Below are 24,788 nucleotides of genomic sequence, written 5' to 3'. Positions count from 1 at the left end.
CTTGCTATATAGTCTGGCTGGCCTAGACCTAGCTATCTAGACTAGTAACCAGAGTGGCCTCCAGTTTGCAGCCTATCCTCCTGCCTCAGTCTCCTGAATGATGGGATTATAAATGTGGCCCTCCATCTCTGCCATGTTTAGTTATTATAAATATATTTTTCACTCACTGACCTGGCTCCTTGAGGTCGGACAGTTTCAGTTTGGCTCCTCTCAGTGGTACCTGACCTCAAGGTAAGGTATGGGATCCCTCCGGGATAGAGAAGTTCCTCCCCAGCTGCTGCTCTACTTGAACCAGGCCTGTTACCTACCTCTGAGTAAGGCTATCTTTATCTCAGTAGGACTTGGGACTGGCATGAGTTTTCAGAAATGGCAATTCTGTTTCCCTCTTCCTACTCCCATCATTGCCCGTTTTTGTTCCCCTTCTCTGTCATCCATGTATGTATGAGAACCTGTGGGAAGAGGAGTGAGGGATTCAGTGGGTGGACTCTGATTGCTGACCTCTCAAAATCTAACTCAGGATGAGAGGCAGATTTGCAGTGTGTTAACCCTTTGTGATGAGCAGTGTGCTTGCTCAGTACCACCCCTGCTGGAGAGTCCACGAAGGTGGTCCTGATGGGATATTTGAGGCAGATGGAGACAGCCCAGAGCTGAGCTCCCAGTAATTGGTCTCTGAGGGATGTGGCAGGAAAGGCCCTGTAGCAAATCCTGCTTAGCCTGACTGAGGCAGCCCTCACTGACTACTGCTCCGAGTGACTGACATTCTGCTGTATAAGTTTGGAGCTGAAAAACTCAGAGCTGCCTCCATTCAGCCCCAGGTGCCCCTAGAGCAGAGTTTGCTGATAGACTGACTTCCAGAATGCTTGGTCCTCCAGTGAGTTCTGTGGCTCTTCACACTCCTCCCCCAACCAAAGCTTAGACCTTTGTTGGGGGAGGGGGCTTATAGCCTGTGTGGCTTTTGAATGATTTCAGAGTAATGCCTGTGACTGGCCTGGATTTAAAAAATTGTTAAAAAGTCAGTTCTGCTCCAGCAGTGTTCTCAGGGGGTGGACAGGATGGCATATGTGGGCTGGGCCAATTTAACTCAAAGAAGGTCCCTTCCCTGCTGCTCTCCTGGGTGGCAGATGCATTTCTGGTCCGTAGGTTGTGGCCATGCTAATTATCTGTAGTCTTCTGGGCCATATTCCTAGCCCTGCCTAGGAATTGTGACTACTCCTAGCCAGCAAGTTTCTCCTGGGAATGGGCCCAGACATGCCTGTGGATAATCACCATTCATCTAACTTGCAGGGAATCCTCCTGGTGTATGATATCACCAACCGCTGGTCCTTTGATGGCATTGACCGGTGGATCAAGGAGATCGATGAGGTAGGTGTGGGTTTATGCCTCTCCAGGAGAGACTATAGGACCAAGTTGTGACTGGGGTATGCCTTCATGGGAGTGCTGCCCAATGTAGTCCTCCCCTACCCTGGGAGTGTTGTTCAGCAATGAACAGCTGAACTCTGCTGTCTATTTGGCTCCATTCCAGACATTTCTGGACTTGCTTCATTGCAGAATGCAGACATTAGGAGCCCTGCCTATGGCCAAGGGGTGGGGATGGCTTGTGATTGTGCCTCTGCTGAGTTCTGAACCCCTCCTAAGCATGCACCTGGTGTTCCCCGGATCCTGGTTGGGAACCGGCTGCATCTGGCCTTCAAGCGGCAAGTCCCAACGGAGCAGGCCCGAGCCTACGCAGAGAAGAACTGCATGACCTTCTTTGAAGTCAGCCCCCTGTGCAACTTCAACGTCATTGAGTCCTTCACTGAGCTCTCTCGTATCGTTCTTATGCGGCATGGCATGGAGAAGATCTGGAGGCCCAATCGAGGTGGGACTGAGGCTTAGTTCAGCTAGGATGCTAGCTAGTGGAGTCATGGGGGCTGATGGTGGAGCTGCAGGCATCAATAGTGCATTTAGAGTATAAGTAGTCTCTTAAGAGCTGCAGTCACGTGGCTGCCCGCCCAGACCTAGAACAAGTGATCTTTTCCTTTGCCATGATTTGAGAGCAGAGCTCTGCACAATCACCTTCACTGCTAATGGTCACAGAAGCAGTGTGTGCAGCTCAGCAGTATCTATCATTGTCCATATATTTGACCAGAAGCCCTAACGATGGCTTTATTCACAGGGTACTTTACAGTAAGGCTCACTGCTAGGCACAGAGATAGGTACAATGTCACCCTAAGATGAAGCCACAGAGGAGAACAGAGTAACTAAATCTTCTCTTGAGCCAAAAGACTTCTGCCAACTATAGGCAAGACTGAATTAACCTCCAACCAGAGCTATAGCAAGGGCTGCATTCCAAAGTTAGTCTGTCTCCTCACCCAGTCTTATAGAGCATCTGGACAGACTGGCCTCTCTTAAGAACACTTTGTAGTGTTTTCTGCTCTAAGAAGGCAAGAGATAGGAGCCACCTAATATACAGATAGTGGGGCATCCAGGATCCCTGAGCTGGTGAAGCCACCAGGAGTTTTGAGACTCAGCCAGGCTTTACAGGTAATGTGAAAACCATGTACCTCTCAACAGCTCCCCTCATAAAATCTCATTACCTATCTGTTCCCTCCTCCATCTTACCCTCCCCTCACAGTTTTCAGCCTGCAGGACCTCTGCTGCCGTGCCATTGTCTCCTGTACCCCCGTGCACCTCATCGACAAGCTCCCACTACCTGTCACCATCAAGAGCCACCTCAAGTCCTTTTCCATGGCCAACGGCATGAACGCTGTCATGATGCATGGCCGCTCCTACTCCCTGGCAAGTGGGGCCGGGGGCAGTGGCAGCAAGGGCAACAGCCTTAAGAGGTCCAAGTCCATCCGTCCCCCCCAGAGTCCACCTCAGAACTGCTCTCGGAGCAACTGCAAGATCTCCTAGCGGAACCTATGGGTTCCGCCTGTTCAGACTCGGGGCTAATGCTGGAGCACTCCTGGCCAGGCACTAGGCCCTGCTGCGTGCAGGAAGACTTGGCTACACAACCATGCCTGGGTCTTCCCAGGCTTTCCTCCACATCTGAGCTAGTGGAGGGAAGGGGCGTGCAGGGAGACACATGCTCCACAGACCAAGCAGCAGGGCTGCTGGTGCTACGGGGACCAGGTCTGAACCAATCCTGGACTCCAGGCTGGGAGTGAGCCTGGCTCCCCTTTATTTATATGGAGAACATTTTACCTGTTTTGTACATTTTTAAAGGGCTGTCAGGGAAGCCTAGATGCCCCTCATAGCCACATCGGCCATTGGGGAAGCTCAGGATGTCAGGGAAGGAGGGGTGAAGCAGTGATGGAGAGTTTCAGCATTGAAGCCAGATGACCTTTGGGTTTATAAACACCCTTTCTGGGTGTTGATGTTGCTCCGAGGCCAGTGGGAAACAGATGGGGCCAGGGTGTGCTCCAGATGCTGTGGCCGCAGTCTTAGCTCCAGCTTCCATTTCTGACAAAGGTGGTCAGTATGCTGGACATAGGCAAGGCTTCTGCTCCTGAGACCTAGGAGAGAAGCTGGTTGCACCTGGAAACCCCATTAGTATCCCTCTCCACTGTGCCCTGGCACTTTGAGTGATGTTTACACTCAGTATCTCCAGGTTGAGGCAGAGCTCAAGTGCTTAATGGTCTTCAGTGGTATCTGAGCTTTGGGCACAAGGCCTGGGACCCCAGGGTCTAGCAGCTTGTACTCGTTAACCTTGACTGTGTTTCCTAGCTGCTTCTTGCCTGTTGTGGCCCTTCTACCTGTAAGTTTATGTCACTGGAATCTCTTTAACTTGTTTCTTAGTGACATTCTGTGGAACAGCAGCCTCAACCATAGGGACCCACTAGGTGGAGCAACTTCTGAAGCCATGGACTATTCCTGCACAGTGCTCCTCATACCCCAATCCACCCTAGTCAGCCTTCTCCCCCGTGGGGTTGTTGTCCCCAGTGGATGTCCTATGTGACTGCTTTCCTGTCCTTGCCTGGTGACACAGTCCTCGGGCACGCTGGTGCTTAACTCTACCTCCTGCCCTCAGGGCCCTGGCCATAGCAGGAGCCATGATCCCTTACTGGGGACTTTCTTAGTGCACATTTCCTAAGACCATCTTGCCATGGATGCTACTAGGGCACTGGTAGACACAGCGCCAGCCTGCTGTTCTGAGAGGTTGGGTTAATGTCTGTAGGGACAGGGCTATGGTTGTGGGAATTGCCTGATAAGCAGCAGCCCCTGGGACCTGGCCCAGAGGCTGGATACAATCAAGCATCACCTTTCCCCACCAGTCCTGTTGCTGTTGATAAGAGACCTTTTCTCTGGAATCGCGAATAGAGTGGTATAGACTTTGAGGACCTGGATTGGCCTGCGTGTACGCCATCAACACTACCCTTGCTGCTGTGGACTCCACCATTCCTGGGTTCTTCGTTCTTACTTCTTTGTACAGTAAATGTACCTCAGCAGTGAGCTCATGTCTTTCTTTGTGAACATTGGTCTGGCTTCGTGGGCCCATAGCTTGTTGGGGGTGGTGAGGGGTGTCCGACAGTGTGCTCTGCCACAGGAGCCAGCACTGCTTTGTGCCTGCCAAAATGATCCCAGGCTTTGTTAACTGTCCCCTGCAGCTGACCTCGGTGACCTGCAGCCATCCATCCACTGGTTTACATTCCCAGCCACAAAGTAGCTAGGCCTGGTTACAAGCCACACTGGTTCCTGGGGTCTAATCTTGGCTAGGCCAGCATCAGGCAGCCTCAGCTATTCACAAGAGCCTTCGTTCGTAGCCTACAGCAGACTGTTTCATGTAGTTTACCATTGCTTCAAGAACACGTCTGCAAGTGGAACCTGGAGCTGGTACTTGTCACAGGAAAGCATCTAGCAGGTTATGGGGCTTTGCACGGCCCTGCTCAGCTAGGGTTATGTCTGATATACTGGAAGGCAAATCTGAATGGGGCAGTACAGTTCACTCTAAACATGGCCTCTGGCTCAGGTGCCACCTGCGCTCTTCCGTAGGCACGTCCCTGCCCCCTCATCACCAGAAGTCGGCTCACCCACAGCTCTTTTGTAAGGCATCAGACACTGGCGCCTGGTAGCCATCTCTTGATCTCCTTGCCAGACCAGGCTCTTATTACCCTGCCTCCTGGGTCAGGGGGTCAGACAAAGGGTCACACAGACTTCTTCCTTCCTGTCTCTGAGAAAACCACTCCCTGGGGACCTCTGGAGTCACAGAAAGGGTTTGGAAAGGCAGATTCCAAGCAGACCCTTTGTCTGCCATCAGCTTTGATCTCCCTGCCCTCCCCCACAGTGGTAGGAGCCTCTAGTCCAGTTAAAGAATGGATGCTGGCCCTCATGGTGGGTTTGTGGGGCAAGGCCTGAATGTACTTAGATCCCTGAGCAACATCTAGGACGCTTGCTCTTTGAAGGATGAGCTGGCCATCCCTTGAAAAGAAGTTTGGTGACTTCTCTGGACCCTTGTTTGCACTATGAACACAGTGTCAGGAGACTGTCTTTGACCAGTGCACATAACTTTTTTGCATGTCTTTTTTTCACCCAGACAAAATAGCTATCTGGTTTTGTGACTGCCTTGCCCATTTGAAGGAGCCAGGAGCCCTGTTTTAGAGAAACAGGTGTATCCAAGGGGGTGAATCCTGCTGAAGTGTGCTCTCAGCTGGTGAGATGGCCAAAGCACTGCTGTCACCGCCTCAGTGCACCACCATGCCAGGCACCCTAGCAGGTTTTTTACTCTATACCAAAACCTGGCAGATGTGACACTTGAAGGGTCCTGGAGAACAGAACCTCTCTCACTTGCCAGCTGAAGATGTTCCTTACTTGTACTCATGACAGGTGCCATCCTTGGCGGCCTTTGGAGAAAACTTAGGCTAGTAGTCAGTTAGGGCTGGAGACTGGGGCTGAGGACAAAAGCTGAAATCTACCAGCCCTACCCCTCCTCCCTGAGTAGAGGGTAGGAGGGTCTTTAAGGAGACTTTGATCCCTGCTGGGCTCAGCTTGTAGAGGGAGGGGCTCAGATTACAGCATCCCCCCTCCCTGGTTTAGCTGGCCCTTCTCCGCCCCTTGGTGACCCTAGTGGTCAGTTGCTCTGAGCTTCAGGGCCTCTGGCCCCTCCCCAGCCCTTCCTCTTCTTCTGTTCCCAGTCCTATGCTGACCAGAGCCTGAGAGCCACCCACAGTGGTTGGGAGAGGGCCAGCCAGTATTTTGTGGACGGGTTCTGAAAGATCCCAGAATACCTATTCACACTGCCAGAAAGGAACATCAGCTGTGGGCTCCAGCCTTTGGGGGGCAGGGGCCCAAGGAGTCACAGAAGAGGGTCCATTTGAGGCAGGGATAGCAATCCTAGGCCCAGGACCCTGTAAGGTGGATGCCTATAGGAAGTCCTGGCTCCACGAGTGGCTGGTGGCCACACACTCCCACTCCCTGGCCCTGTGGCCCCCATGCCTGCCCCACAGCCACTCCTGCCTCTGCTCTTTGTCTTCGGGCTCATCCATCTGACCTCGGAGACCAACCCGCTGCCAGAGCCTGGAAGCCACCCTGGCATGTGCCCCAACCAGCTCAGCCCCCACCTGTGGGTGGACGCCCAGAGCACCTGTGAGCGTGAGTGCACCAGGGACCAGGTGAGCACTGGCATCTCATGGGACCCTGGGCCCCACCCCAGCTCTTTCCTCCGTGGGGGGAGCAGACCCCAACCCCAGGAGTCCGCTTTCTCCAGGGTGTCTCCATACTCATTTCCCTGGATTTGGGGCCATGACCTGTCCACAGGGCTCAAGGGATACCCCCACCTTTCTACCCTCACCTGTCTGAAGAGTAAGAACATCTCCCATCCCTGGACTGACTGGTCTTCACCAATCCCATCACTAACCTGCCTGAGCACCACTTCTTTAAGTGATGTGGACCCAGGCCTCTGACCTACCCCTGCAAATGGCACCACCCTTCCCTGCCCTTCTCTGCCCTGCCTGTGGTCCTTTCCTCATTTCCCAGACTGGGAAGGGGACAAAAGAGTTCCCTAAGTGGTGCGCCCTCTGATGGCAGAGCAGCTGCTTGCACACTGCTCCATCTGCACAGCAGGGGTGCTAATGAGGCCTGAGGATTCAGTGGGAATAAGGTGACACATACGGCCTTGCTGCTCATGCTGTTCAGAAAGCACTGCCACCACTTTCCATAGGGAAGCAGGCTTTGAGAGAGGCAGCCACGTCTCCCAGGGGAGTGCATGGGCAACGCTGGGAAGGGGTCAGGGTTCCACTAAACTGTCCCTGTCCCTCAGGACTGTGCGGCCTCTGAGAAGTGCTGCACCAATGTGTGTGGGCTGCAGAGCTGCGTGGCGGCCCGCTTCCCCAGTGGTGGCCCAGCTGTACCTGAGCCAGCAGCCTCCTGTGAAGGCTTCCAATGCACACAACAGGGTTCTGACTGTGACATCTGGGATGGGCAGCCAGTTTGCCGCTGCCGTGACCGCTGTGAGAAAGAACCCAGCTTCACTTGCGCTTCTGATGGCCTCACCTATTACAACCGCTGCTATATGGATGCAGAGGCCTGCCTGCGGGGTCTCCACCTGCATGTGGTGCCCTGCAAACACATTCTCAGCTGGCCACCCAGTAGCCCAGGACCACCTGAGACCACTGCTCGGCCAACACCTGGGGCTGCTCCCATGCCACCTGCCCTGTATAACAGCCCCTCACCACAGGCAGTACATGTAGGGGGAACAGCCAGCCTCCACTGTGATGTTAGTGGTCGTCCACCGCCTGCTGTGACCTGGGAGAAACAAAGCCACCAGCGGGAGAACCTGATCATGCGCCCTGACCAGATGTATGGCAATGTGGTTGTCACCAGTATTGGACAGCTAGTGCTGTACAATGCCCAGTTGGAGGATGCAGGCCTATATACATGCACTGCACGCAATGCTGCTGGCCTGCTACGGGCTGACTTCCCCCTCTCTGTTTTGCAGCGGGTAAATACTCAGGATAAGGACCCAGGTGTCCTGGCCCTGGCTGAGTGCCAGCCTGACACACAGGCCTGTGTTGGGCCTGCCACTCCTCACCATGTCCTTTGGCGCTTTGACCCACAGCGAGGCAGCTGCATGACCTTCCCAGCCCTCAAATGTGATGGAGCTGCCCGGGGCTTTGAGACCTATGAGGCATGCCAACAGGCCTGTGTCCGTGGCCCTGGGGATGCCTGTGCACTACCTGCGGTTCAGGGCCCCTGCCAGGGCTGGGAGCCACGCTGGGCCTATAGCCCACTGCTACAGCAGTGCCACCCCTTTGTATACAGTGGCTGTGAAGGCAACAGCAATAACTTTGAGAGCCGGGAGAGCTGTGAAGATGCTTGCCCCGTGCCACGCACACCACCCTGTCGTGCCTGCCGCCTCAAGAGCAAGCTGGCTCTGAGCTTGTGCCGTAGTGATTTTGCCATTGTGGGTCGACTCACAGAGGTACTGGAGGAGCCAGAGGCTGCAGGCGGCATTGCTCGTGTGGCTTTAGATGATGTGCTCAAAGATGACAAGATGGGCCTCAAGTTCTTGGGCACCAAATACCTGGAGGTGACACTGAGTGGCATGGACTGGGCCTGCCCATGCCCCAATGTGACAGCTGGTGACGGGCCACTGGTCATCATGGGTGAGGTTCGTGAAGGTGTGGCCATATTGGATGCTAACAGCTATGTCCGTGCTGCCAGCGAGAAGCGAGTCAAGAAGATTGCAGAGCTGCTTGAGAAGAAAGCTTGTGAGCTGCTCAACCGCTTCCAAGACTAGCTTTATCTGTAATCCCCATTCCCACCCTCCTTCCTGCTGAATAAATATCTGTGCCTGTGGGATTCACAGCCTCTGGTTCCCTTCTAGCTGCAGCCGCCCCATTGCCACTGTGTTCAGCTGGAGTCCTGCGAGTAAAGGGAGCTCCAGTTTCTGCCCAAGGGTTACCAAGTAGCACCATGTCACTCTTGGGGAACCTCCTACAGAACTACAAGTTTCTCTCTGGGGACATAAGAGGAAGCCAGCTCAATCCTGCTTCAGCCATCCTCCAAGCTCTAATCTTCCCTCAGAACAAACCCCCTTTGCCTTCCCACAACTATTCCCAGCAAACAGTGTGATAGGGATGCCCCCCAGTGAAATGGAATGGCTTTATTTCATGGCCCATTGGGCCCAGATTCTCTGTAGCACTGTGACCACCAGATTAGGAGGAACTAATTTATCCCAAGGAGTGACTCAGGGAGGAGCTGAGGTCTAGCTTGTACCGTGGCAGAACCTTTGACAGAGATGCAGGCACATGGGAGGTAGGAAATAGGCTATTCTTTCCGGAAAATCAGGCACTTGTTGTTGGCTGGCATGTCCACCTGGAAAAATGCTTTGCTGGAGTGGCCCTTAGTCCCAGGGAGATTCCCTACCCCCCACCATTGCCCTGCCTACCATCCTCTCCAGGACCAAGCCGCTGGCCTGGCCTAGTTCCTCCAGGAGGGCTGTGTCACGAAGCCCCCACTCTGGGTTCCTACAGTCAGGGAGGGAGGGAGATGTCACTTGCAGAACTGAAGGTTTCATCAGCCCGCCTGCCCACTCCACCTAGGTCTGACCTGCATCTGAGGGTCAGGTCAAAGTCCACATTGCTCTGGGGAGAGATCTTTCCATTGACTGCAAAGGGCTGTGGGAACAAGGAGACAGTCTGTGGGCACAAGGTCAGTAGTTCCCATAGGACTCATTTTTAGGCTGGGATCAAGAGTATGCAAAGAACACCGCCTTTCTGCTCCCAAGAAGGAAAAGGGCAAGGACCCAGCTTCAGGGCAAGAGACTGGGAAACACCTGGACTGCTAGGGGCCTCTTAAGGTAGGGTCACTCACCCCATAGGTGATCAGCAAGGCCTTGGTTTTAAGCAGCTGTCCTGCTGCTTTGAAGAGTCCCTGAAGAGAGGGAGACAGGGTAAGCTGGGCGCTTGAGACTCAGGCCTGATTCAGCACATCTGCCTGTCACCATCTAGCTAGACAGGGTCAGTCAATCTGACCTCAGAACTTGTCAGCTGAATCAGGGCAGCCCTGTTTGTTTTGTTTTTTGTTTTCTCTATGTTGTTTGTTTGGGGGCGGGTTGTAAATTTGTATAATTAAATCATTTTTCCTTCTGGAAAGGAAAAAAAAGACTCAGGCCTCCTTTCTTGCAACATGAAAGCTGGGTCCTTACCTCAGTGCAGTTCAGGGGGCTGATGTGGATCATATTGATGCAGAGCAACAGGTCCAGCGACCGCGGCTGGATTCCGCCCCATTGCTCCCACTCCCAGGTCACGTCCAGGTACAGCGGGGCCTTCACATTGGACAACCCTTGGGCTTGGGTGGTGGCCGCAATGCTGTAGTGGGCAGCGCGTGGGTAAGGGTCAGCTAGCGCCCCCCACCCACTACCAACAGTGGGTCAGGGACTAGGTCCTGAGGAGCGGCCAGCGGGTACCACTTCCTCAGTCCAGCACCCAGACCTGGTCCCGCCCTCTCTTCCCAACGCCAGCCCGGCCCCCCGCTAACCCAAGCCCCGGCAAGTGGGAGACGCCGAGCCGTCACACCTGTCCAGGCAGCGCTGGTCCACGTCTGACGGCTGCCACTCGGCGTGCGGGAAAGCCTGTGCAAAGTGCGCGGCATGCTGGCCGGAGCCCGAGGCCACCTCGAGCACGCGAACGCCACGCTGGGCAGGATCCACGTACTGGCGGAGCACGCACAGGATGGGCTCCTTATTTCGCTCAGCAGCCGCAGCCACCATCATTGCTGCAGTGCTGCCAACCCGGCTAGGAATGCTCGCGGGGCACGACGGGAGCTGTGGTCCAGCTTCTGCGCAGGGCACTATGGGAGTTGTGGTCGTACCTACCAGCCGCCTGGTACAGGGTAACTGTCAGGAGGCCGCTTGACTCCTTAAGGGGTCGGCGCTGGGCTTAGCTGGGTATCCAGGTGTGGTTTACTCTAAGATCCAGCACTGAGCCAGTGTTTTCAGCGTATTTGTCACATTGAAAGTTTGTTGCGTCTGCGCCACACCTTCTTATGAAGGGTGTTCAGCTTACAAAACAAAAAGCAACTGCGCCGCCCGGGAATCGAACCCGGGTCGCAAGAATGGGAATCTTGCATGATACCACTACACCAGCGGCGCTGTTGAGCGATACAGCAGTCTACAGAGTATACGAAGTGTGACGTAGGTACGCTGACCAATGCAACAGCATCGCGCATGTGTCTTTCCTGTTGTGTGCCACTTTTCGGTTGACAAGAATTTGTAGGACACGCTAGCCCACCGGATACCAAAGTGTTGCTGGTGATCGAAAGGAGAAAAGGTGGGGACGCCAGGTTTATAGACAGCCATGTTCGAGTTCTGCACCGTGGAAACCATAGCAGCCGCGAGCACTTGGAAGTTGAAGCAGCGGTCAGGTCCTGACGTTCGACCGACCGGGCTTTGAGGGCGTGATCGTAGTGGGTGGCAACAGAGTGGAACTTCCGGACCCTAGATGCTGGACTCCTCAAGTCTGGGACCGCTGGGGTTCAGTTGAGCTTTGTGTGACCTTGAGACGGCTGGCCCCAGCTCGAGGTCCACGGATAGACATCAGGAGGCGGGCAATGACCAGTGAAGTGAAGTTGGAGACGACGAGTGTGCAGACAAGAGTACTTTGCCCTGAGGCGCGCCCGGGTGTGGGGGCGTCCATGTCTAAGAGGGGCTGGATTTTTGAAAGAGCCCCAACTTCCGAGGCCGCTTGTCAGTCAAGGCTTACGTGGGCTATTCTTGCCCCCATACTACAGCATGGCTCCTGCTTAGGGTTGCTGTTGAGATGTCTGTCCAAAGTGTTTGGTCAGCTGGGGTGGCCAACGTGTGAGTGTAGACAAGGCTGAAGAATCTGAAAAGAGGTCTGAGCCATTTACTAAAATTATACAAGGCCCAAAAGAAGCCTTCACTGATTTTTTGCAAAGATTGACCTCAGTTGTAAATAGAATGATATCAGATCCAGAAGTCAGATTAATATGAATAGAAGTTTTGGCTTTTGAAAATTCTAATTCAGAATGCGAAAGGGTGATTAGGCCCTTAATAAAGGCAAGATCGGAACCAACAGATAAATGGATTAGAAATACAGCTGATATTGGATCTCATAGTTATTATGCAACTTTAATAGGAGAAGTAATCTCCAAAATTTTAAGAAAAATCAAACTGTCAAATGTCTTGGCTGTAGCAAACAAGGTTATTTCAAAAGGGATTGAATGCAAGGTGTTCCTAGAAACAATGTTCTTAGAAACAATGTATTTTCTAGCCGGGCGTTGGTGGCGCACGCCTTTAATCCCAGCACTCGGGCCGGGCGGTGGTGGCGCAAGCCTTTAATCCCAGCACTTGGGAGGCAGAGGCAGGTGGATCTCTGTGAGTTCGAGACCAGCCTGGTCTACAAGAGCTAGTTCCAGGACAGGCTCCAAAACTACAGAGAAACCCTGTCTCGAAAAACCAAAAAAAATAATAAATAAAATAATAAATAAATAAATAAATAAATAAATAAATAAATAAATCCCAGCACTCGGGAGGCAGAGGCAGGCAGATCTCTGTGAGTTCGAGGCCAGCCTGGTCTATAAAGGGAGTTCCAGGACAGGCTCCAAAGCTACAGAGAAACCCTGTCTCGAAAAAACCAACAACAACAAAAAAAAAAAAGTAAAAAAAAAAAAACAAAAAAACAATGTATTTTCTAGAGATAGTACAGGCCACAGCCTTCTGGAGTACGCAGAAGGTGTGGCAAAGGCTAGCATTGGACCAATGAACACAGTTCAACATGGCACAAACAAGCCCTAGGGGGCTTCGCAAAAGGCATTGATATCAAATTCAAGTCTGCCTTTGTAGGTTAGCATTTGCAATACACCTTTATTAGAAGTTATGCCACTGGGTGGTGGTGGCCCAAACCTTTTATCCCAGCACTCAGAAGGCAGGCAGAGGCAGGCAGGTCTCTAAATTCAAGGCTAGCCTAGTATGCTAAAGTGAGTTACAGGACAGGTTCCAAAGCTACACAGAAAAACCCTGAGGGCACTAAATCTCACCAGGGCTGGTTGTGAGCCACCATATGGTTACTAGGAATTGGACTCAGGTCCTCTGGAAGAGCAGACAGTGCCCTTAACAGCTGAACCATCTCTTCAGCCCCAGTTGCACTTTAAAAGAAATGTTTAATAAACAGAAAGGGGCAAAAAAGACCCCCCAGAGATAGATTACATAATGCTTTTTTTTCTTCTTTGAGACAGGGTTGCTCTGTGAAACAGTCATCAGATGATCCAGCCTCACAGACTACTCCAGCTCGGACTTAGGATAAACTCACTTTCTCATCACGCATGGTCTGGACTCTGTGAGGTGGCCTCTCCTTGGGGAGCCATATAGAGCAGAATTGTGAGGCTGGATTCCTGACAAGAAGTGCCAGCTCCTGGAACTGATTTTGGCTTTTCCAAATGAACTTATTTTTATTACCAAATTATCAGGGCTCTTGAGAGTATCATGTCCTGGATTTTGTGTGTGTTAGAAACATAAAATACTCTGGTCCTCCCATACTCCCCTGTTCTTGGTCTTTGTCCTGGCTCACCTCTCTGGGCCTACTTCTTCTACCTGTTCCTTTTTGTCTTGGGGTAGGCTTACAGGCAGAACTTGGGCAGCACTTGATGTGTGAGTGTCCAATTCCACTACACTTCTCCCCTACCAGTGACTTGTCTCACCACACCCTGAACTGAGCAGGGCTCAACTTCTTTGGCCCAGTGCCATGTGTTTGTGGTTACTATCTTTAACCCAAGGAGAGTCCATTGTCATTAAGGTTTCTCCCCAAGTCCTTGCTGTTGCCCTTCCCCATGCCTTGCTGTGCCTCCTGTGGTTACTGTAACAAATTAGCCAGGCTTTAGTAGAGTGGCCCATGTGAGCGTTCCCTGGAACTGGAGAGGGAAATGCCTCAGCTCAGGGAATGAGCCGGTAGAAAACAACCAGGTGATGCTGATGCTGGGGCATCTTATGTATAAGATAAAGTCTACAGGTCCCATCACTGTGGCAGAGTACCTGAAGGGGGTTTCGCCCAACCCAGCCAAGGGATATCGTGTGTATCATGATATGCTAGGAGAAAAGGGAGACTTCACAACTTCACCCGAAATGAGTCCAATCTTTGGGGAGCTACTAGGGATATGGTTCCTTAGTGAATGGATGACCTCTGGAAAAAGTACAACTTTCCAGCTGGTGGAACCGGGTCCAGGTTGGGGTACCCACTGGAGATATTTTGAGGGTATTCAGTCATCTTGGGTCTATGCTAAAAAAAAAAAAAAAAAAAAAAAAAACTGTGACATTTCAATCCACCTAGTAGAGGTGAGCCAAAAACTAAATGAGATCCAAGCATTTACACTGACTGGGAAGAAGCTCCCTTTGGAGAGAGATATTGAATCCCTGGTGTGCATGGAAGGTGTCAGCAAGTCTGGGATTCCAGTCTCCTGGTACCGAGATCTGAAGGATCCTCCCAAAGGAGGATCTTTTCTCTCGCACATGAGTTTTTTGATGTTCTTCCCGTGCATAAATTTCCAGAAAACTCCACAAGGATGGAGGGAAGTGCTTGTTGATATCGACCCACCCACTTCTGATAAACTGAGGTTTGGTGTGGGAAGTCCTTCTGTGTATGTGTTGCTTTTGTTGGTTAATGAATAAAGAAGCTGCTTTCCATCAATGGCTTAACAGAATATAGCCAGGCTGGAAGAGATATATACAGAGAGAGAGTAGGCAAGCGTCAAGGAGAAGTCATGTAGTCCTGCCAGAGACAGACACGCTGGAACCTTGCCGGTAAGCCACAGCCACATGGTGATACAGATTAATAGAAATGGGTTAACCAAAGATATAGGAGCTTAAGTGATTGGTCAAGCAGTGATTTAAATAATATAGCTTCTGTGTGATTATTTCAGGAGTTTGAGTGGCCGGGAAATGAACAAATGGCCTCATACCACAGAGGTTCGGCTTGGCTCCTTGTGCAACCCCAGCAGAAGCCTTCATAGAACATGATGAAAGAAGGAACCATGTAAAAGTCTATCCCGACGCTGGAATTATTAGACAGGAATCTTCTCAAGGCATTGCACTGGAGGCGCTGGCCTGATTGTTGACTACGATCATGATGGAATGAAGATGGACACCTTCAGAGGCTCCTGTGGACACCAGCTTCACGGTGTCTTAATAGTTCCTGGAACAGCTGACCTGATGGCTGATGAGGACGTAAGTTAGCTGTGCAGAATGGCACAGGGAGAAGTAGCCTCTCTGGGTCCAGTAGAGCAGCAAACATTTTTATAAAACATGGGCATTGACGTCTGGCTGAAGGTTCTTTTAGATAAAGCAGATGAGGCATCCGTGAAGCAGCAGTTACTCCAGGGATAATGATATGTTAATCACCCCTCAGAAGATGGGAGAAAGATCCAGCGTCTTTGCCTTGCTACCTATCTGAGACTTCATGGTACAAGTCACGAGAGGAATGCCTGTCAGTCAAACCCCACCCCCCACATCAACTGTAGCTGGGTTTGAAGAACTTGTTTGGCAGCGATAGTCCAGTTTGGATTTTTTATTCCTCAGTGTGCTTTAAAAATCAAAATAAAAGAAACTCATTTTGTATATTGAAGATAATGTAATGTTCAAACTATCTCTTTGCAGTCAGCAAAGTAGCTTCATTTATATTAAAAAAAAATTAGCCGGGCGGTGGTGGCGCACGCCTTTAATCCCAGCACTTGGGAGGCAGAGGCAGGCGGATCTCTGTGAGTTCGAGACCAGCCTGGTCTACAAGAGCTAGTTCCAGGACAGGCTCCAAAACCACAGAGAAACCCTGTCTCGAAAAAACCAAAAAAAAAAAAAAAAAAAAAAAAATTAACCCAAAGCTTGGCAGTTGAAATCAAATTCATTTTGTTATAGTTCTGGAGATCAGAAGCCAATAATAAAGGTTTGGGTCACTATCAGTACCCTCAGCTTTGGCCACTGCTTCATTTTCATATCTGCTGCTCTGTGTCCAGGTCCCCATCTCTTTCTCTGAAAAGAGACTAGTCAGGGGATAGAGCATCCTTCCAGTTCCATCTCTCTTATGGCTCTAGCTGTGATCTCCCTTAGCCCTCACCTGTCAGACGCCAGCCTTCACAGCCGGTACCTCACTAAGGCTCCATCTTCCTGCAGCAGAGGGTCTAGCGCATCTTGAAAGACTTCACGGCTGAGATCAACCCCTAACAGGCTGTCTGCCCCTCCAGCATGTCCTTCCATCTCCTCAGCCCCACAGGGACCACTGGATTTCCTCATCCCAGCCTCACCTGCCTATGCCCTAGCCTCCGAACATGCCCACCTGAGAGCCCTTCTAAGGACCTCTGCACCCACCCTTGGGCTTCTGCTGTAGCTATTGAATAGATATCTTGCCCTCTAGTTCTGGCCAACAATTATTTAAACAAAGACTGAATTTATCTATTGATGAGGTTTTTGAAGCTGGGCTTTAGGCTTTCGGTAGTAGCTAGTAGGGGTTGCAAATTCCTTTGTAGAGAAGCTGCTGCTAAAGAGCTCCTGTCAGTGTGTGCTATGCAAACTCCCCACACTAGGTCCTGTACCCCCATTACTGTGCTTCATTCGGAGCCTACTGATCCCTCAGTATGGCTGTCATTCCAGGGGGACCTGCAAAAACCAGCATGAACCCCCAGGTGTAGCATGGTTAATAAAAGCCCAGAGACAGATACTGGGGTTCAGCCTGAAAGTCAGAATAGCAAAACAGTCAGCCACTGGCTCTTAGCTCTACCTCAGTCTGAAATGGTGATCCTGCCTCTAGGAATCTCAGAATGAGACTGTGTGTGAGAGCTGTCTCCTCCAGTCTTATATTCCTCTCTAGGGCTGGGATTAAAGGCATGCACCACTACCAGCCAGTTTCTATGGCAAACAAGTGTAGCTACTGGGATTAAAGGTATATGTCATCGCTGCCTGGTCTGTAAGGCTGACCAGTGGGGCTGTTTTACTCTTTGATCTTCAGGCAAGCTTTATTTATTAAAATATAAATATCACTACACCCAGTATGCTATCCTGCCTCCACTGGGTGCGAGTGATTAAGAGCAGCATGTTCAAGGCCACCAGATTTGGGCTGCAGTGGCCTTGGAGAATCTGGCTGTTTGGCTGCTAGTGGGGGTGGATCAGGCATTGTGGAAGTGGGAATGAACAAATTTGGCTAGGAGTGGCCCTTTCTTTCCATACATGCCCAGGTCTTGATTCCCTGGGCAGGGCTTGGGGGCAGTGAGGTAGGGGACAGATCAGGCAACCTCTTCCTAATTTTTTTGCAGCCCCAGGCCTGGTGTACGGTTACTTCCCCGGGATTGAAACATTCCCTCCTGGATGAAGGAGGGAAGCCCTTAAGGCTCAAGAAGCTAAGGCGATTTGAATCTTGAGAAGCTCAGGAAAGCCTCAAGATTCACATGTGCCCTCCCCAAAGGCTATCTATCTAATCAGGAGCCAACTGCTGGGAGAGAGGAGGCTTGGGAACAGGTCCAGTGTCTCAGCTTTCCTGAGCTGTCACCAGCACTGTGGCGGGCTTTTCAGTGATACAGCTTCAAGAGAGTCATGTTCTTAACTGCTCCAACCCATGGGGTCACCAACTCGACTTCAGTGGCACTCTTGGGTCTATTAGTGGGTGTTCTATCTCAGCAGAGTGGACATTTCTCATGCCTCCCTAGTACGTGTCTTCACAGAGCTGGAGAAGGGGAGGCCTTTACTCTCCAGCCCTCCTCTGGATAACACAGGACCAGAGTGCCCTGGGCTGGAAGAAGCATGGCCGCTTGGCCCTTTTAGGTAGCCTTCCCCTAGAGTTCCACTGGCAAGCCACACAGGTGTTTGGGGTACTCTGGGGTTGAGGTAGATCAGCTACCCACCCTCACCCCTTCCTCACTGTGTTTCCTGCTTGAGTGGCCCAAGTCTTGGCAGAGAGACCTGCCTCCCTCTGTCCCTGGTTCCACAGACTGATACAGCAATAGGGACCTCCAGGCCAGGTGGCAGGGGCACAAGTCCTGGGAGATACATTTCAGGCCCTCACAGCTCTCAGCTCACTGTTCATTTTATATGGGTCGTTAAGGACAACTGGAGGGGGTCAGGCTGCTTCCACCCATGCTGGGGTTCTTCATTCCATCAGGGTATGCTGGGAAACCTTTCTATGGTTCTCCCCACAGACCTGATGGAGATCTGGTTTCCAGCTTCCCTAATCGTTGGGAAAGGGGCACCTCCAGGAAGGCTCAGGACATAACCTGGAGGAGAAGTTAGTACTCTAGGATGGGATATCCCCTGAGTTCTATACCCTCCTGGTCTTCCCCTGGCTCCTGGGCCTTCAGGCTCCCTGCAGGGCAGCCTTGATGTCCTTCTTGTCCACTGGAGAAAGTCACAGAAGTTCAAATGTACTTAAACACACCTCTTTCCTTTTAGATCATTCAGTCTAAGCAGACCCAAGACAACGGGGACCCCATCAATCCAGGCTTAGCCAAGCACTTGGCTGAGGGACCTCTAATATACTCTTGATTTCAGGGTTTGCACTCGGTCTCCAGCTCAAAGAACCCCAGCACACAGAAGCCCCTCCCCTACTCGAAGAGCCTTCCTCCCTAGAAATCTCAGACACAGACAGATACACACACACACACACACACACACACACACGCGCGCGCGCGCGCTTGCTTGCTTGCTTGCTTGCTTGCTTGCTTGCTTCAGTGCTCCAATCTGGAGATGGCTTAGTCTGGCGTACTCGTTGGTGAGTGCACCAGGCCCCTGGTTCGGCTCAAATCTAGTGGCTTGGCCAATTTTCTAAAGGGCTGGAAAGGCTACCCAGTGGGCGCGGTTCCTTTAAGTGCAGGGGGCGTGTGTGGGTCGCTCCGCCCCTCCCCGTCTGTCCTCCGTCCTTAAAGGAGTCGTGCCTCAGGGGCCGTAGAGTGACGCTGGTGGAGGGTGCGTGCCTGATCTAGCCGCTGCCAGGGGCAGGCGGTACGGCGCACCATGTACACCATCACCAAGGGGCCCAGCAAGCTGGTCGCGCAGCGCCGCACAGGTGCGCAGGGCGGGCGGGCAGGCGGGACGTCCTGACCGCTGAGCCACGGCGGCTGACGCGCCCTCCGCCCGGCCCGCAGGTCCCACGCAGCAGCAGGTAGAGAGCAGGCTCGGCGAGCTCCTGAAATGCCGGCAGCCGGTGCCGCCGACCGCGCTACACACGCGCGAGCAGCCCTCGGTGCAGCCTCAGGGACCCTGGCCCCTGGCAAGGTGAGCGGGGCCGCCCGGCACGAGGGTGACCTTGGAGAAGGTTGCTGGGGACCACGAGTCCTGGCGGGCAGGGGGCGGGGCGCAAGCGGCTCGCGCGCTTCGACTCACTGGCCACTCGTGGGCTCGGCTGGCCTGCGTGGACCCTGGTGGCCACGTGGGGCCTTGCCGGCTTCCTGCCGGTCTAGGATTGCAGGTACCCAAGACCGAGGGACCAGGCGACCTTGGGCCCCTAACTTGGACCCCTTGGGAAGCGGTCGAGGTCAAAGCTGTGGAAAGTTGCCCAAGGCTCTGGTCCTCAAGGTCTTCAGGCCCTGTCCTTGCAGAAAAAGTGCACGTGTTCCCCCCGCCACCCCCCCCCGCCCCCGCTGGCCTTATCAGAGTCCCTGCCCTTCACTGACATCCTGGGAGCACTGGAGCCCTCCTCCTCAGCAGGTGCCAGGACCTGTCAGACCTGACTTTCCCAACCAGCAGTGTGCCCAGGGTCCCAGGGAAGCTCAGCCCTTGGCTACTTTGGATTTCAGCTACTATGACCTGGAAGTGATCCCACTCCTTCAAGGCTGAACCTTATACTTCTTTGGCTCAATTTACTGTTTCCTGTGCCGGTAGACTTTGCTCCTGATCTCTGCAGGCATGTAGGCTTTTGGGCTCAAGATTCTGGTATAGGTAGCATGTGACCAACTAAGGACCCTAGGCTCTCACAGGGACCCCAAATTGAGGATAATCTGTAAGGAGGCCAAGAGTTAGACTACCCTCGGCTGGAGAGTCCGCGTGATTGGATCTACCGCTCTTTTTTTGTTTTGTTTTATTTTTGGTTTTTTGAGACAGGGTTTCTCTGTAGCTTTGGAGCCTGTCCTGGAACTAGCTCTTGTAGACCTGGCTGGCCTCCAACTCACAGAAATCCACCTGCCTCTGCCTCCTGAGTGCTGGGATTAAAGGCCACCGCCGCCCCGGGTCTACTGCTCTTCTCTCTCAGCTCCTGGGCTTCAGATGCCTGTGTGGACTGTGTTTGCTGTTCTGGTAGAGGTGAGGGCTTCCAGCTAGAGAGGCATAGTGGTGACTCTGCTCTATTGTGAATGTTAAGTTCTCACCCAGAGATCTGTCCTGGGGACGGGATGAGCCTGGGGGCTTCCTGATCACAGCTTATGTCCTCCTTGCCGTAGTCTCTGGGAGGACTCTGTGGTGGTGCAGGGGTGTGACCACAAAGTGGTCACCCAAGCAGAGAGCAGGAAGCTGGAGTAGCCTTGGTGACCAGCTCATCTCTTATCTTGGAAACCACCTTTTAAACCCTCGTTGTGGAGGGACAGCGAGGACAGGCTTGTGGCAATGTTGGCGTGGTGTCAGGAGTAGGACAAGGTAGTGACATTCTCCACAACTCGAAGTTGCAAGGGACACCACACTGGCTATTTCCTCTAAGCAGGAAGCTAAACTGGTGTGGAGGCCTGGAGGCACCCGTCAGCTGCCAGCAGAACCCCTGGAGCCTGAGGGACATTGACTCCAAGAACTTCTGGGCTCTGGGAGCTGAGGAGACAGGGCAAGGTGTCCTTTCTATTTCCTCTAAGGTTGTTGGGTAACTGCCCTTTCCTGTTCCCTGATAATGTCCAGCCTCTATAGTGCTTCCACAAGTAAATCCACATCTAACCCTGTATCTTCTTCTTCTTTTTTTTTTTTTTTTTTTTTTTTGGTTTTTCGAGACAGGGTTTCTCTGTGGCTTTGGATCCTGTCCTGGAACTAGCTCTTGTAGACCAGGCTGGTCTCGAACTCACAGAGATCCGCCTGCCTCTGCCTCCCAAGTGCTGGGATTAAAGGCGTGCGCCACCACCGCCCGGCACCCTGTATCTTCTTAAGGCCATCAAAATTGCCTCTGTCCACCACCATCTTCCCTGTCTTGTCTTCCAGGGAGCCTCAGCTACTGTCTCTCTCTGGCCAGTTCTAGAAGGAAAGAACATGGGAGGCCCTGGTCATCCTCCTGCCGGCATGTAACAAAATCTCAAATCTTTCAACCCACTCAGTGGTTGGGTATGCGTTCTGCCCATGATGATGGCCAGGAGGTAGGGGCCTCTGACATAGTCTTTCTCCTGGCAAGAGACAGATGGAGAGACTCCAGATGAGATCATGTGATTGACCACCTGCCCCCCCCCCCCAGAAGCAGATGGAGGAATGTTCAGGGAGCACTAGGCAGAAGAGAATTGGGGCTGAGGTAAAGTTATTAGCACAGGGGACAGATACTGCTTAATCTTGAAATTGATCCTCTTTGTTGGGTGACACAGGCAGGAAGTTTCTTTTCCCAGACTGAAAAATGGGTGACCAGCCGGTCACCTTGAGGGGGTAGAAGAGTACACGAGAGGTCTGCAGGGCACTTCGGCCTGGCACTGCAGTTAGTGTCCCCAGGAGTGGTTACAGGTGCACTCTGGGACTGGTGCCCTTTCCCCTACAGAGCCTTGTCTTACGTAACTGTGACCTCCAAGCAGGGGCGGGGAAGGGCTTAGCTTTGGGTTTGTCGTCCTTGCCCTCTGGGGCCCCATCGCAGCTCCAGGGCTACCAGCCTGCTCCATTACTATTCACAGCCTCTGGCTGGGATTTCCTTCTTTTAAGAATCCACATAAGCTGGGCGGTGGTGGCGCACGCCTTTAATCCCAGCACTCGGGAGGCAGAGGCAGGTGAATCTCTGTGAGTTCGAGACCAGCCTGGTCTACAAGAGCTAGTTCCAGGACAGGCTCCAAAGCCACAGAGAAACCCTGTCTCGAAAAACCGAGAAAAAAAAAAAAAAAAAAAGAATCCACATAAGCCACAGCTAGGCGTGGTAGTCCACACCTACCTGCGCCCTAGCCTCAGTGAGGTGTGGTAGTTCACGCCTACCCTTGTCCTGATACTTAGGGCCATTTCTGTAAGTCTAGACCCTGCTGCAACAAAGCGAAAACATACATGTAAAAAGTACACATGTTCAGTCCTCATGCGTTCAAGTGTGAACCCTTTTGGGGTGTAGGTGGTTGCAGGCAAGGGGGGGACTTCCATTAAGAATGCCTTTATGTCCTCTGGTTCATCAAACGCTCAGGTACCCTATGGGTCTGGGAGGAATCCTGCCTCCCTGTGTGGTCTCCACCTGCACATCTAAGATTTTCTGTAGCCGCCAGACCCCTGCCAGCCCTGGGGCTGGCAGGACCCTGTGCCCCTCAAGAACCTCCTCTTTATTTTAGTGCCCCTCTCACCTGAGGAGGAACCCAGAGCGGCGTGGGCCACCTGAGCCCAGGAAGGCGAGCAGGCCTACCGGGACCGCGAGTGCCTGGCGGAGTGGCAGGTGCAGCCCAGGACTCCGGCTCCCACCTCCTGCTGTAGGTGCGGTCCCATTCCCCCCATGGTCCCATCCCAGGCTTCATGAGCACAGGGCTTGGCCAGTTGCCACCAGCCAGCCAACTGCGATGGCACATTCCTGCCCTAACCTGGGCCTGCATGGCTGGGCTGGGCTCAGCTGCCCCTCCTCCCTGAATGTAGAATGTAGCACAGGGCTATGGGGGAGACAGCTCACTCAAGTTGCCCTTTTTTTTCTAGCCTTGAGGAGTGGGCCAGGCTTAAGGTCGTGTTGTTCCCACTCAGAGACCGCCCTCCCCAGCATTCTGTGTTCACCTCCCTGGGGCCTGGGGGCAGCCAGGGAGAGGGAAGGGCAAATGCTGACCCCTCCTTGTTCCGTTTGTTTTCCAGCAGTAGGGGTGTCATTGCAGTGACTGGGTCTGTGGGGCATCTCTAGAAGAAGGGGGTGTCTGTGCCTGGTGGGTGGAGATGGGCTAGAGTTCTGATTAGGCAGAGGTTGGAGCCACACCCCTGGAAGCCTGCCTGGCTGGGAGTTTGGGAATGTGGAGGAGTACTCTGTGGGACCCTGCCAGAGGTCTGGAGAGAGGGCTGAGGCGTCTTCTGACTTACAGTCACTCAGCCTTCCCTGGGTGCAGAGCGACAGGTGTGAGCTGAGCTGGAGAAGGCTCAGAGTCTGCAGCGAAGGGCAGCTGCTGTGTGGTTAAGGAAGGGTCTAGTTTGGGTCTGTGCCTGTGCAGGTGCAGTGGGTATGTGCTGAAGCTGCTCTTGGACTCTTCAGAGTCGCTTCTGGAGCTGGCTGTGCTGACTGTATCTCTCTCTTACCTTCCCACAGTCCAGGGCCGAGGCTTGTGTTCAATCGAGTGAATGGCCGGCGGCCCCTCACCACATCTCCATCCCTCGAGGGAGCCCAAGAGATCTACACACTGGCCCACGAGGAGAACGTCCGATTTGTGTCCGAAGGTAGTAAGGGACCGGGGGTATGGCTCAGGCCACAGAATCCCAGTAGTGTGGCCCTGGCTCTGCCCTGTCCTTCCCCACTATAGCTTGCCTCTTAGCAGGCCAAGGGCCGGACTTTTCTTTGGCTTTCTACCTGGTCATGTCCATTCCTCGAGCTGGGCTGGCATCCAAGGTGGCCACCAGGTTCTGGGGTGGTAGGGATACCAGGGGCCTGGTTCATTCTAACTGTCCTTCCCCCCACAGCCTGGCAGCAGGTAGAGCGACAGCTGGATGGCGGCCCTGCCGATGAGAGCGGCCCACGGCCTGTGCAGTATGTAGAGAACACTCCTGATCCCCGGCTGCAGAGTGAGCCTTCCCCCACGCCCTGTATCCCCACAAGTCCCCTGACTCGACCTCTCCACCAGGTTCTAGCCCTAGCGGGTTGGGGAGGGAAGACTTGGGCCAGACTCCCCCATTTTCCATCGAGTGCTATGCTTGGAATCCAAGGTAGATGCTGTGGTCGGCTGGAGGGCAGAGGTACCAGCCGGCTTAGAAAACAGCACCACTGCCCAGCCTTTCTTCTACCCACAGACTTTGTACCTATTGACCTGGATGAGTGGTGGGCACAACAGTTCCTGGCTAGGATCACCAACTGTTCCTAACACCTGTTCAGGAAGGAATGCTGCCATAGTGGACCCTTTACCCAAAGAGGACCATGGTACGCTGGTCCACCTTGTGGCCTGGCTGGGTACTGGCCACACCTGAAGTGCCAACATTTGGACTTTTTCACCTGTCGTTCCTTTGGCTTGGCTGTCTCAAGCTGCCAGAGCCAGAGGCCAAACCTGTCTAACCTCAGTCCTGCTCACTGTGCCCAGGGACCAGCCCCTGGGGCTGGCAGGGAGGAGCCCAGGCTAATAAAGTTGAAAAACTGCCCTTGAGAGTCTGTGCCTGGGGAACCCAGGGGGATGTGTGTTGGGTTGTATGTCTTCTTCTCTCGTTCTCAGCGTCAGACTCTGTGATGCTCAGAATTGGAATCAGGCTTTATCATGTGAAGTCTGTCTTCTACCAGTGACCTACATCCCCAGCCTTCTGCTTACCACTACTTCTTCCTCTTCCTTTGCTTTTTATCCTTTTCTTTGGGTTTTGTTTTGTTTTTTGTTTGTTTTGTTTTTCAAGACAGGTTTCTCTGTAGCTTCGGGACCTGTCCTGGAACTCACTCTGTAGACCAGGCTGGCCTCGAACTCACAGAGATCCACCGCTTCTGCCTCCCGAGTGGGGTTAAAGTGTGCCACCACCACTATGCTTTTTTGTTTTTTGTTTGTTCTTCCTCCTCCTCATTCTTCTTCTTTTTGAAACAGGGTCT

At 52.9% G+C, this 24,788-nt stretch overlaps 4 protein-coding genes, 1 non-coding gene and 1 pseudogene across 8 annotated transcripts in view; 4 read left to right on the top strand and 2 right to left on the bottom strand.

The window, feature by feature from the left end:
- The window catches only part of Rab40c (RAB40C, member RAS oncogene family), a 40,041-nt gene extending 35,607 nt beyond the window's left edge, over nucleotides 1-4,434 (top strand). Inside the window, exons 5-7 of the mRNA XM_057775066.1 lie at nucleotides 1,285-1,362; nucleotides 1,636-1,858; nucleotides 2,615-4,434. Of these exons, the coding sequence (XP_057631049.1) occupies nucleotides 1,285-1,362; nucleotides 1,636-1,858; nucleotides 2,615-2,895 (582 nt within the window). The 3' untranslated portion in view covers nucleotides 2,896-4,434. The remainder of the gene's footprint in view (nucleotides 1-1,284; nucleotides 1,363-1,635; nucleotides 1,859-2,614) is intronic.
- Nucleotides 4,435-4,556: 122 nt separating this feature from the next.
- On the top strand, nucleotides 4,557-8,716 carry Wfikkn1 (WAP, follistatin/kazal, immunoglobulin, kunitz and netrin domain containing 1). The gene is made up of 2 exons (XM_057775068.1): nucleotides 4,557-6,590; nucleotides 7,238-8,716. The coding sequence occupies exons 1-2, from the start codon at nucleotides 6,411-6,413 to the stop codon at nucleotides 8,714-8,716; spliced, it is 1,659 nt and encodes a 552-aa protein (XP_057631051.1). The 5' UTR covers nucleotides 4,557-6,410.
- Nucleotides 8,717-8,946: 230 nt separating this feature from the next.
- Nucleotides 8,947-10,708, bottom strand: Mettl26 (methyltransferase like 26). Its single transcript, XM_057776034.1, has 6 exons — nucleotides 10,497-10,708; nucleotides 10,127-10,289; nucleotides 9,793-9,852; nucleotides 9,529-9,596; nucleotides 9,368-9,446; nucleotides 8,947-9,294 (listed from the first exon to the last, which is right to left on the bottom strand). The coding sequence occupies exons 1-6, from the start codon at nucleotides 10,691-10,693 to the stop codon at nucleotides 9,247-9,249; spliced, it is 615 nt and encodes a 204-aa protein (XP_057632017.1). The 5' UTR covers nucleotides 10,694-10,708; the 3' UTR covers nucleotides 8,947-9,246.
- A 64-nt stretch (nucleotides 10,709-10,772) lies between these two features.
- Nucleotides 10,773-15,514, top strand: LOC130876728 (protein arginine methyltransferase NDUFAF7, mitochondrial-like; annotated as a pseudogene).
- Nucleotides 11,001-11,071, bottom strand: Trnag-ccc (transfer RNA glycine (anticodon CCC)). Its single transcript has one exon. It is a non-coding gene; the product is annotated as a tRNA-Gly (tRNA).
- A 3,316-nt stretch (nucleotides 15,515-18,830) lies between the features above and the next one.
- On the top strand, nucleotides 18,831-24,352 carry Mcrip2 (MAPK regulated corepressor interacting protein 2). Of its 4 annotated transcripts, none has more exons than XM_057775531.1 (5): nucleotides 18,831-18,974; nucleotides 19,054-19,183; nucleotides 23,322-23,449; nucleotides 23,690-23,756; nucleotides 24,017-24,352. In XM_057775531.1, the coding sequence occupies exons 1-5, from the start codon at nucleotides 18,923-18,925 to the stop codon at nucleotides 24,030-24,032; spliced, it is 393 nt and encodes a 130-aa protein (XP_057631514.1). In that variant the 5' UTR covers nucleotides 18,831-18,922; the 3' UTR covers nucleotides 24,033-24,352. The 4 variants fall into 4 exon arrangements, with proteins under 4 accessions (XP_057631514.1, XP_057631513.1, XP_057631515.1 ...); XM_057775530.1 differs by having other exon boundaries at nucleotides 23,690-23,791; XM_057775532.1 differs by adding an exon at nucleotides 22,378-22,478 and having other exon boundaries at nucleotides 18,831-19,183; nucleotides 23,690-23,791.
- The last annotated feature ends 436 nt before the right edge of the window (nucleotides 24,353-24,788 follow it).

This window comes from Chionomys nivalis, chromosome 7 (assembly GCF_950005125.1).
Source record: "Chionomys nivalis chromosome 7, mChiNiv1.1, whole genome shotgun sequence".
Taxonomy (NCBI): domain Eukaryota; kingdom Metazoa; phylum Chordata; class Mammalia; order Rodentia; family Cricetidae; genus Chionomys; species Chionomys nivalis.
Note: the sequence above shows the minus strand (reverse complement) of the source record. Positions and strands in the feature narration are given on the sequence as shown.

Bases quoted from the DNA above. Each gene is read 5' to 3' on its own strand.
- Mcrip2 (XM_057775529.1), top strand. From the start codon at position 18,923: ATGTACACCATCACCAAGGGGCCCAGCAAGCTGGTCGCGCAGCGCCGC. The intron at 18,975-19,053 runs GTGCGCAGGGCG...CCCGGCCCGCAG, and splicing joins GGTCGCGCAGCGCCGCACAG to GTCCCACGCAGCAGCAGGTA. The intron at 19,184-23,321 runs GTGAGCGGGGCC...ACCTTCCCACAG, and splicing joins GGACCCTGGCCCCTGGCAAG to TCCAGGGCCGAGGCTTGTGT.
- Wfikkn1 (XM_057775068.1), top strand. From the start codon at position 6,411: ATGCCTGCCCCACAGCCACTCCTGCCTCTGCTCTTTGTCTTCGGGCTC. The intron at 6,591-7,237 runs GTGAGCACTGGC...CCTGTCCCTCAG, and splicing joins GTGAGTGCACCAGGGACCAG to GACTGTGCGGCCTCTGAGAA.
- Mettl26 (XM_057776034.1), bottom strand. From the start codon at position 10,693: ATGATGGTGGCTGCGGCTGCTGAGCGAAATAAGGAGCCCATCCTGTGC. The intron at 10,290-10,496 runs GTGTGACGGCTC...TGCCCACTACAG, and splicing joins GACCAGCGCTGCCTGGACAG to CATTGCGGCCACCACCCAAG. The intron at 9,597-9,792 runs GTGAGTGACCCT...TTGTTCCCACAG, and splicing joins CCTTGCTGATCACCTATGGG to CCCTTTGCAGTCAATGGAAA.